Below are 11,292 nucleotides of genomic sequence, written 5' to 3'. Positions count from 1 at the left end.
GAAAGGTCGGAAAAATTTCTTGATACATAAAAAGACTGAGACAAAGAACCGGTGTCCATTGACAACAAATTGTGGATTAGCGCAAACTTGAAAAAGTACTGATGTAATTTTTTCGAGTGGAAAAGAAGTTGTAAATTTGATTTTAAAGAGGCTAGAGTTATTTATAATTTAAGTAAGTTTAAAAAAAAATTTTTAAGGATGTATATTTATTAATTAGTATAATGTAATATATTCAAGATTATTAAGATGTTTAATAAAGTAAATCTGATGTCAAGGGGATTTTTATTTATTTTACTGAGGATGAAAATAAATTTTGGGTGAAAGGTTGTCTGAGATTAATTTAAAAAATTAATTATTAAATCATTATTAATGTGTTGTAAAAAAAAAGAATCTATAAAAATATTTCAAAAGCGTTTGTCAGGTAAAACTTCTAAATTTAATGGCATGTTTGGTTGCTTGGTCTTAGTGCTGCTCGGAGCAGAGGCAGAGCCGATTATAATGACGAAAGAAGTCGATTGTCAATTGAAAAATTAAAAATTATGTTGCTCTGAAAATTTATCGTCAAATAAGATTAATGTTAATGACTTTTGTTTTATGATAAAAACTATTAAAAATTTTTTTTACTTTCTTTGCATTCAATAATTAGGGTAGAGGTACCCATGTAACGTTTTCCATAACAAGTTGCAGGTGAAGACACTGATTACAAGAATCTTTTGATAGATACTACATGGACTTGCCCAAGATGACGTACACAAGATAATCTTGTAGTAGTATTGTACTATTTTTATGAGAGTATCTTGGGGAAGACCCCTAGGTGTCTACGTCTTTATATACCTATCAATCTGTCACAAGAAATAATTACAAGATTCTAAGACAAGATTGTTGTAGGACTTGCACATGATATTGTACAAAAGAACATTCAAGATGTCCTGCTCAAGATGTGTTATTAAAGTTACTTACGCGTATCTTGAGCGAGTCTTGCAACAGAAATTACTTGCAGACACTAACGCATATCTTGCGGCAAATCTGTTCCAGAAGTGTCATATCACACTATCTATGTACCCAACTTCTATCTCTGTCACTTTATCCCAGGATCCTGTATCGTATGCCAATTGAAGGGATAAAGTGACAGAGGCAGATACTGCAATATGACACTTCTGGAGCAGATCTGCCGCAAGATATGCGTTAGTATATGCAAGTAATTTCTGGTGCAAGATTAGCTCAAGTCACTGTACCAATGTACCTTGAGCAAGATATCTTAAATATTCTTGCACTATTCTTTATGTACAACATAACGCAAAGTTTTTTCTTAAGTCTTATCCAAGACTTGCAATTTAAAACTTTGTACCAGTGACTGCAGCAGGATCCATAGTTATATAAAGATCTAGACTACTAGTCTAATGGTGACCGGACTTGGGCAAGATTGCTATAAGATTGTTATATGGGTACCATTTGTGGCCACTGCTCCATTTTTGGACATTTAATACTTTATTTTAATTAATGAAAAAGAGTAACATAAAATTTCCGTTTTAATAGTGGGACAAAAGTATTTCAAAATACATTTGAAAAATTAATTATCTTGTTGTGTCTTTTACGAATTAATTTATTAAAATTTTTCACGTGTCCAAAACTGGCCCTAAAGTGACCAAAAATGGTACCTCTACCCTATGTGAAATGTAATTTTTCTTTATCTAAATTACTTATTACAAGAAAATTTAATTTAGTCAAATTTATTTAATATCCCGAAATTTTTTTTCACCTTTTTTAGGAGGTACCCATTTTGCCCGCAAAATTTTTTCTATTTACTTTGAATATCATTAAAAAAAAAGAATTAACGCATATTTGAGTCCCTGAAAGTATTTCCTTAAATAGCCTGTTTTGCCCCACCCCCTATTATTATTTTTAAAAATTAATCTACTAAAAAAATATTCTGTTTAATTAAGCAATTTATGACTTGGATAAATATGTCGATCCCTTTATTATTTTAGCGGCAACTGTTTAAATTACATAAATATAAAGATTTCGGAAAATCTCATTCATTTTCGAAAATTTTTTGGGTTGCTCCAAACAGCCTGGAGCAAGCAACCGAACACGCCGTTAAAAGTCTTTTTAGAAATTTTTTTTTACGGATAATTAAAAAATGAAAATTATAACTGGTATATAAAGTAATCTATATTTTTAAAAATTAGTTATGGTGGACTCAAAGTGTGGTAGTTATGAAAGTTTAATAAAGAACAAGCTAAAAGAATTGTCGGAGAAGTATGAAAAGCCGGAAATAGAAATAAATTTAGTAGACAAAAATCTTGCTGGAGAATTATTGACTCATATCAAGAAAAAATCCTCAAAAATATCCAATAAAGAGATCATTGGACTGTATACGATGGGAGTTGGTATTGCAAAACCCGATTCAGAAGAACTGGCCACAATGTACGCTAATCGTTCGGCCATCTTGTACGAGTATGCCCGCTATAACGAGTCTCTGGTAGATATCAAAAGAGCTTTGGAAATCGGCTACCCAGATAAATTGAAAGCTAATTTGTATCTCGGTCGTGCTAAAAATTTACTGGCGCTTGACAATAAAATCCGACCGGAAGTACAACAAGCTATGGACGAAGCTTACAGATGGATGGGCAAAATGGATGCCCATAATGAAGAGAGAATAAACGCGGCCTTGATAAATCTTCAGAGTCCAAAATTTAGAGCCAAGTCATTCAGAAATTCTAACAATAATCGACAAATTGACTTTAGAATTATGCTGCCAAATATTTCGACCGGAAATTCTAAAATACTTGGAGCATCGGATGCTATTTCACTGAAGCAATCTAGTGAAAATGAATTCTATGTAGAAGCTACTAGAGATATTAAATCTGGCGAAGGTCTGTTAGTTCACAAATCTTACGCGTCAGTACTTGTCCATCGTAATTTTAAGACCCATTGCTTACATTGTTTCAAACGTATTTTATCTGGCATACCCTGTCTGCGATGTATACATGCCATATATTGCAATGAAAACTGTAGAGACAAATCATGGAAAGAGTACCATGATATTGAGTGTCTTGTTATTAGTACAATGATAGAAGAGAATATCCATCAGTCGAATTTGTTACTGAGTCTAAGATTGACAGTTAAAGCTTTGAAGGAAGCGGGAACAATTAATGGGCTAAGAAAAAAAATCGAACAACTAGATTCGATGGATGGTAAAAATAAATTATTGAAACTCAAATTTTGTTTTTTCCGTTACCAACTAATTGACCAACGTTATTTTTAGATTCATTTAATAAACGTTTTACCGGTGATGTATTCGATTGTTCAAAATACTGCAGTGTTTACACTTTGACAGAATGGAAATTTACTGCTGAAGAATTGTCAGACTACTCATTAAAATCCGCCAAAATATTGTTATATCTAGCAGCGATTACTGAAGTCTTTGGAAAAAAAATAGATGATTTTAATGAACTAATGGGAAATCAATTGGCTCTTTTTATTGGGGGATTAATTTTACGACACATTTGTATTATTAGGGCGCATTCCGTTGTTGTAAGTGATTTATTGTTATTATTAATGACCGATTCAATCTTCAAAGTTGATTGTTTTATAATAAGAATTTTATAATTTTTATTTCAGACATCGACTCTTGATTATGAGAGTAAAGTGATCGATTATTGTGAACAACTTTTTCCTATGATCAATTATTTTACTCAAAGTTGTGACCCAAATGTCTACGTATTTTACGCCGAAAATACATGTGTACTTTTTGCTCTCAATCTAATTAAACCAAATGATAAAATATGTATTACTCATTATTCTTATTTGAAAATGAAAACCGCAGAAAGAAAAGAAAAATTGATGAAGATAAATAACATTGATTGTAAATGTGTCGCTTGTGTCAATGATTGGGGTCCGGATTATAAATATCCATCAGTTTTGGTAATCCTTATCATTTAATGTAAATTTTTTCACGCAATCTGCTAATGGTTATTGATTATAAATTTTGTCCAGGACCAACCGCTGCCTGCTGATGTCAAACAACGGTTGACAGGTTATAAAGAACGACTTGAAACTTATTTAAACTCTTCTCCTAGTAGTTTTACAAGTACGCAAGATGGATACGATTCTCTTCGTGAGAGAATAACTCATTTAAACAAGGCTATTAATACTTTTAGTCAATACGCTAATTATCCGTGCCAAGAGTTGATTGATTGGAAAGACTTTATTTGCACTATGTATGATTCTCTTTGTCACACTTTTTTCCATATTATTTGAAACACAAACAATGTCGAAGGCTTTATACAAGCAACAGTATATTACACACCTAAGGAGGAAATTAGGACATTTCAACCCTCGTGTATAATTGCCTACCCGAGCCGAAGGCAAACACGCGGATTGGGACGTCCTACCTTCCTCCAAGGTATGTATGCTATTTTTCACCAGACCTACACCTGACAGTTTAAATTTTTGCCTCTGTTTGTGTGAAGAATGGCGCATGCGCTAATTTTTTGCTCAGACTTTCTTCCCTCTAAACAAGGCAGGAATTTAAACTTTCGGTGTGGGTATGGTAAAAAATGAATTAATACTCACTGGAGATCTCCTACTTATTTGAATAAGTATTTTTTAGATATTTTTACTATGGGGCCGTTCGTAAAATACGTTCGCATGTATGGGGCTGGAGGGGGTATCGCTTACTTTGACAATAGGGATAGGGGTTCTAAGGAAACGCGACGTTCGCTGCTCATTAAACAATTTTGAAAATTTTTTTTTATAACAATAGAAAGTCATTAGTTTCATATTTTTGAATATATCAATATTTCTATGCATATATTTTCATAATAGTGATAGGAGGGTCACAGAAAATGTGACAGCGTAACGAAGAGGGGTGGGGGTGTTAAAAGGTAAAATATTGTGTGACATATTTTCTGAACGGCCCCCACATATTTTTTTTTGTTATTTTGTTAAACGTTTAAAAGTTTTTTTTTTCTTTTCAAGTAATTTATTATTACTTTAGTTACTCTACTTACTCACCGGTTAAAATGTTTTAAACAGTTTTCGGTATAAAGATATTTTATCATCTATTGTTAAAAATTCATGAAACTGCTTAAAGCAAAACAATATTAATAATTACTTGAATATGTAATTGCATTCTAAATTTACAGTATTTAATTAATAATTTTGTTATTATAGATTTAAGAAAATATTTTTTTTTGTAAAATCATTTCTATCTATACTAGCTAACATATAATAAACTTGGAATTTTGTATATTTATTCAAGTAATCGATTCAGCAAAACGATAACTTATATATATAACGATAGCTACAAAAAAAAGGATTTCTTTACATTTATTAATTAATAATTACCATTTAGCCGAAGGTTACTAATCTGCATCATTTTATTATTATTTTTCATTATCGTTACCATTATTATGTTACTAATTACAATCCTTTGATTTACAAAAAGTATTATCGTTTGTTACAACGCTCAGTATTTAATTCTTAAATGAGATATTTATTTTTCACACCTAACTGGCTCTACAAGTACCTGAGTAGACTAATTTTTACAAAATAAATAACTAAATAAGTATTTTTTTTATCAAATTATTGTTAATTATTAAAATACTCACACTTGTATATTTCCAAAATTATTATAATAAATAAATTTTTACTAATGATTCAATAAAGGCAATTATTATAAATAAATTTATGAGTTATTTACTTACAATGTGTAAAGTATGTTAGTAAAAAATATTTTTTAACTGTATTTTTTGTACATAAACATATTAAATGAAATTACTGTATGGAAAGCAAATTGAAAAAAAAAAAACAAAAAAAAACGGAGAATGATTTTACTGAACTAACAACTTTGTGACATTCAAAATTACTTGACCATATTTTATTAATTAATTATCGACGTCAAAATCGGTTAATTATTTCAAAAGATATCGACGTTGAAAAGTTAAAAAAATAACCATATTATCAACAAAAAATAGAAAAAACACAGTTTTTAATATTTTTCATAGATATTTCATATATAATTAAAGAAAAATTTTTTTAATAATTTCTACTATTCTTTGTCTCAATTATTTTTATTAATTAATAATGCATACGCTTTCCCGGAGAGAATAAATGATCACTAATTTTTAATTAAATTAACAAAAAATTAATTTATTAGCAAAAATTACAGTAGTATTCATTTTAGTATAAAATTATTAACAATCATCAGTCTTTATTTATCTAAGTATAAAATTTTTATAACTTAAAAAAAATTTTTAAATTAACTTTAATTATCACCAGATTCTGATATTGGTTTATCAGATTTTTTTTTACAAGTGCATTCTCTATTTTCATCAGAATTTAATTTAAAATTATTCTCTTCATGTTTAAATTCCGTAGGACTGGAATCAATGGACTCACACACTTTATTTAATTCTAATGCTAGTTTACTTTCTTCAACTTCAATATTTGAATTCTCTGAAGTACTCGGTTTTATTAAATTAATTTCAACATCATGCCCATTATTTTTTAATGCCTGTATACTTCTTTCAAGCGAAACAGATTTATCAGCTTTGAAATCAACTGATGTTAAGTTTTCCTCGCTTGTATTTTTAATGGCGATTTGGTGGATTTGACCTCCGTGTAACTGAAAATATATGATTAATTAATCAATCATCTGTTAATTATTATTATTTATTTTAAATGACGTGAGTAAAATAATTAATAATTAATGTAAGTACGTTGAAATTATATATGGGTTGAATAGCTTGTCTTTCCGTACTCGGTAATTTTACATTCCGTGAATCAGTACTCGGTAAATTACTATTACTTGACTCTGTACGTCCGCGTAATGAAAAAACAGAAAAAGGCCCAAAGCCCCAAAGGTTCAAAGATCCACCTCCGAGTACAACCAATACTATTCCAGTAATTAATATTATTCCAATTATTAATAATGGTGCGACGACCATTCGAATTGGGAACCAAAGATTTTCTGAAACAAAAAAAAATTATTTAATTTAATTTATTTTTTTTTTCATTAAACAAATTAAATATAAAATTTACTCGTCGCATTATTGACAAAATCTCCGACAGCATGACCAATTAACCCGACAGGTGTTACCACACATGTCGCTATCATTTTAGACAGCGCCTGTGCTGGAGTCACTTGAAGGAATGGATTTTCCATCATCGCTTCGTAATACTTTTGACATTCATCTACAGCTGTAATAATAAATATATAATTTACATAAATAATTACAATTAATAATAGTAATAATAATAATTAATTGTTCTACTTACAATTCCATGCTGTCCATAATTTATCCCACCATGACATTCTATGTGGATTACATTGAATTGGAACCTGCGCAAACTGTACCTGCTTCACTGTCAGCTTTATCTCAGCTTCCTAATAAATTTAAATATTATTTGAGTATATAAAAAATATCCTAAGAATTGACGGAAATCTACAACTGAAGACGTCAAGTTGACTGCTAAAAGTTAATAATGTAAATAGTTGATAACTTCAACTAGTCAGCTTTTTTTCTCACAACTTTCTGTCAGATTTAATTTAAATTTTGCCCGGCGCTTTTTTTCCCGCAATTTTTTGATTTAATGCATTTTTATTACGCTGTAGATTTCTGTCAACTTGTAACTTATGTTGTCATCAAATTACAGTCAACACTTAAAACAGGAGAACTTGACGTTCAACTGATGGAAAAAACTAAACAGCAAATTGTTGAAGAGAAAGTTTAATAATTAATTACTTACACGTAATAATTGTAACCACGTGATAATAAAACTCACTGCGAATACTGTCAATAAAATAATAAGAGTTATTTTTAACATATTCCATTTTGTTGTCAATATTATCCATGAAATCCACAGGACAACTATTGTTATTAACGTTATTTCTTTCTGTAAGAAAATAAATATATAAATTGTAATATTTAATTATTAGATTGCAGTAATTAATTAATAGCAAAATGCATGATACTGAAGTAAGCAGACGTCTAATAACTTATAGATTTTTTTGAAACAGACAAATTACAAAAAAAAAACAAATACTTAAAAAAATTTCACCAATAGTTTTTTAAATTTTCTACATGTAAATTTTTTTTTATTAATTAATTTGTTTGAAAAAAATCTAAAAATTGTCAATTGTTTACTAACTCCAGGAATGAGTGTAAATATAGCAGACATAAGATAATTCTTTAATTACATCTAAAAAAATAAAATTTTAAAAAATGCATGTAGGGGTTTTTGAATTGTCTGAATATGTATTTTTTTGTTTATATTTTATAAACATTTCATTTTATTATTTCAAAGGTTCAAAAATTTTCAGTCCGCTAACTCTACAGGATTCTGAAATTAGCCGCCTAATAATTTTTTTTTTTCAAAACAATAAATTTAAAAAAAAAATATTTTGAAAAATTGCATTTATAGGTTTTTAAATTTTCTACATGTGCATATTTTTGGTTTTTTTTTTTCTTCAAATTTAATTGTTTAAAAAAAGATCAAATAATTTTTAATTGTCTGCTTACTTCAAGATCGTGTGTGAAAGTAGAAAACATCAGACAAATTTAAAATTATTAATAAATAGAGTAAATAATTAAAAAAATAATATTTATAAAAAATGCAGTTATTAATTTGAAAATTTTTTGAATGCGCATTCTTAAAAAATTTAATTTGATTAATTATTTACTCTATTTATTAATAATTTAAAATTTGTCTAATATGTCTGCTACATTCACACTCATGCTAACTTCAGGATCACATAAAATACTTACGTGTATTATTAAAAAATATATAAATTCTTTAATAAATGAATAAGTATCTTGCGCATGAATTTTCTCTGGTTTTATAAAAATATGACCAATAATTGAATCTATTTCACGTATCGTAGATTTCCCGATGGCAAAATTTTTTAATTTTATTAAATCTGTCGTCGTTAATTCGACTGTTAGACTTGATGTCAACAAATTGCCATTTTTCTGAAAATAATTAAACAATTAATTAATTAATTAATTGTAGTAATTATTTAATTCAAATAAAATTACTTCGAAAGATGTTGCCTCGAGTAACAAATTAACGAATCTACGAGAGAATAATTCATCTGGAATATCATTTTTGCGATTTATGTTGACATTACACGCATTGGATGATTGCTCTGTTGCTCTAAGATATATAAAATATGTGAAAACAAAACGAATGAGTGTTTTATTTAAATTAAAAAATCAAACTGTTGGTAAACAAAACCTACATTACATCAGTTGGTTGTTTTAAATGACTGCTTACTTCCAATTGGTGGGTATATTTGTTGTAATATATAGAATGCGGGTCTATATAATGATCCCGGCTGTAATTATAATTAATTAATTGATTGATTAATGATTTAAATTTATTGACATGAGGTGTGAAGTAAATAAAGTTCTTACTTTTTTTTAGTTTCTAATGTTGGATCAATGAAACAATTAACTGTCTTACATATCAATAAAACAATAAATATTTTTAAATTGTTATTATGTTCAAACATTTTTACATTTTTTTAAATTTTTTGGCAGATAGAAATATAAACAGGTGTTTATACTTTTTTTTTATACGTCATATATTTTTAGGTTATGAGTGATCATTATTGGATACATATATATACAGGGTGATTCAGAATTACCTTCACAGCGGGAAAATTTGAATAGAGGAGACGATTCTAAGCATAAAGTTCCTTAGCTATTTTTCAAAATTCTCAATAGTTTTTGAGTTATTTAAAATCTAAATTGACCAATCAAAGACATGCTTTGAGATTTAAAAAAAATGAAAAAGAATAATAAATAAGTTTGGCAACGCCGCAACAGTATATAGAGATGTATATATATATGAAATTTTTAGATCTGAATAATCGTAACTTTTAATTAATTAATTATTTATAAAAATTTTGTATTTTTAAAAATAAATAAACGGCAGTTCAATAATTGAGTTTTTAAAATTTTTTAATTACAATTATTATAATTATTATTATTATTATTATTATTAATACGCACTAATTACATTCTATAAAAATAAAAATAAGTGATTTTAAATAAGAAGATAAATTTATTCCATAGAAAAATACATTTTTAAAATTTTAAAATTCAAATAAATTAAAAAAATTTCCCGCGCTTTTTTATTTCTTAAATGTCAGGGTCCTTAAGAGAGATCCGAACGAAAAAGTAGCCAACGCAAGAAATGCAAGAAAATTTCCAAGAAGAACTGCTCAATAACAAAATATATACATTCAATAGCTTATATATTACACTAAACGAAGTACAAATCGAAATAAAAAATTTAAATTGATATGACACTCACACTTCAATAGTAAAATGTGATAATTGAACAAAAATATAGTTACCATCACGAAAAAAACGAATAGTATGAATTACAAACTCTTTAAAAGTATCTAAGTTGAGTTTTTCAAATAAGAGACAATTCACATCACGTCGATTCGGACCACAATAAAATTAGCGGCGAATATTCGTGCGATTCGGCATAATGACTCATATTATAACCCCCGTCGAAGAGAAACTCAACCATCTGTAAAGTAAATCTTGTTAGGTAACTAACTATCTAAGTAATGAAGTCTTAAGTTATAATGGAATTTAAACAATTTTTTTATATCTGTAGATAATTTTGAATCCTAAGTGAAATTAAAAATTTTCAAAAAGTTCTATTGAAAATATTTCAGCGAGTCGGACTGAATCCGAGTCTCAGTTGTCAATGTCTGGCTCCGAAGAACATACTGAAGCATCAAACATATTGCCAAAATGAAATTCTGGAATGGAAGAAAGTACTCTAGCGAAACTAAATTCACTGAGTTCAGACTGAGCGATTACCTTCGCCGTCAATTACATGGGGTGCCAACGGCCAATCAAGAACAAAAAATAAAAATATTTTTTTTTTTTATTTACGTATTTAAATTATTATAATCGATATATATATATATATATATATATATATATATATATATATATATATATATATATATAGAGAGAGTTTATTCGTATATTTTATTTATGTATTTGCCTTACTGTTATACGGCGTAATTATTAGTTAATAGACAATTGCACGTTATCATAGTCTCAAGTACGGTATATAAAAATTCTGAAATATATATCTTACCAGGGACACGGCAAGTAAATAAGCGCCATCTCGTGGCGAGCACCGAACTACTTCCGCTGTTGCTATCTATCATCAGGAATTTTCTCTTTCACCATTCATACCTATTCTCACAAGAATTTATTAATAAGTTTTTTTTGTTGTAATAAAAAAAAAATT

At 28.2% G+C, this 11,292-nt stretch overlaps 2 protein-coding genes across 4 annotated transcripts; one reads left to right on the top strand and one right to left on the bottom strand.

Moving 5' to 3' along the window:
• The first annotated feature begins 19 nt into the window (after nucleotides 1-19).
• LOC130677235 (SET and MYND domain-containing protein 4-like) lies at nucleotides 20-5,078 on the top strand. Of its 2 annotated transcripts, none has more exons than XM_057483915.1 (5): nucleotides 20-172; nucleotides 2,190-3,197; nucleotides 3,269-3,537; nucleotides 3,625-3,927; nucleotides 4,000-5,071. In XM_057483915.1, the coding sequence occupies exons 2-5, from the start codon at nucleotides 2,192-2,194 to the stop codon at nucleotides 4,261-4,263; spliced, it is 1,842 nt and encodes a 613-aa protein (XP_057339898.1). In that variant the 5' UTR covers nucleotides 20-172; nucleotides 2,190-2,191; the 3' UTR covers nucleotides 4,264-5,071. The 2 variants fall into 2 exon arrangements, with proteins under 2 accessions (XP_057339898.1, XP_057339897.1); XM_057483914.1 differs by lacking the exon at nucleotides 20-172 and adding an exon at nucleotides 249-421 and having other exon boundaries at nucleotides 4,000-5,078.
• Nucleotides 5,079-6,156: 1,078 nt separating this feature from the next.
• Nucleotides 6,157-9,621, bottom strand: LOC130677161 (uncharacterized). Of its 2 annotated transcripts, none has more exons than XM_057483802.1 (9): nucleotides 9,423-9,617; nucleotides 9,248-9,343; nucleotides 9,045-9,162; nucleotides 8,775-8,978; nucleotides 7,756-7,902; nucleotides 7,285-7,393; nucleotides 7,048-7,206; nucleotides 6,726-6,976; nucleotides 6,157-6,631 (listed from the first exon to the last, which is right to left on the bottom strand). In XM_057483802.1, the coding sequence occupies exons 1-9, from the start codon at nucleotides 9,518-9,520 to the stop codon at nucleotides 6,272-6,274; spliced, it is 1,542 nt and encodes a 513-aa protein (XP_057339785.1). In that variant the 5' UTR covers nucleotides 9,521-9,617; the 3' UTR covers nucleotides 6,157-6,271. The 2 variants fall into 2 exon arrangements, with proteins under 2 accessions (XP_057339785.1, XP_057339786.1); XM_057483803.1 differs by having other exon boundaries at nucleotides 6,465-6,631; nucleotides 6,767-6,976; nucleotides 9,423-9,621.
• Nucleotides 9,622-11,292: the final 1,671 nt, after the last annotated feature.

This window comes from Microplitis mediator, chromosome 11 (genome assembly GCF_029852145.1).
Source record: "Microplitis mediator isolate UGA2020A chromosome 11, iyMicMedi2.1, whole genome shotgun sequence".
In the NCBI taxonomy this organism is placed as follows: Eukaryota; Metazoa; Arthropoda; class Insecta; order Hymenoptera; family Braconidae; genus Microplitis; species Microplitis mediator.
The sequence above is the reverse complement of the archived record's forward strand: the minus strand, read 5'-3'. Positions and strand labels throughout refer to the sequence as shown.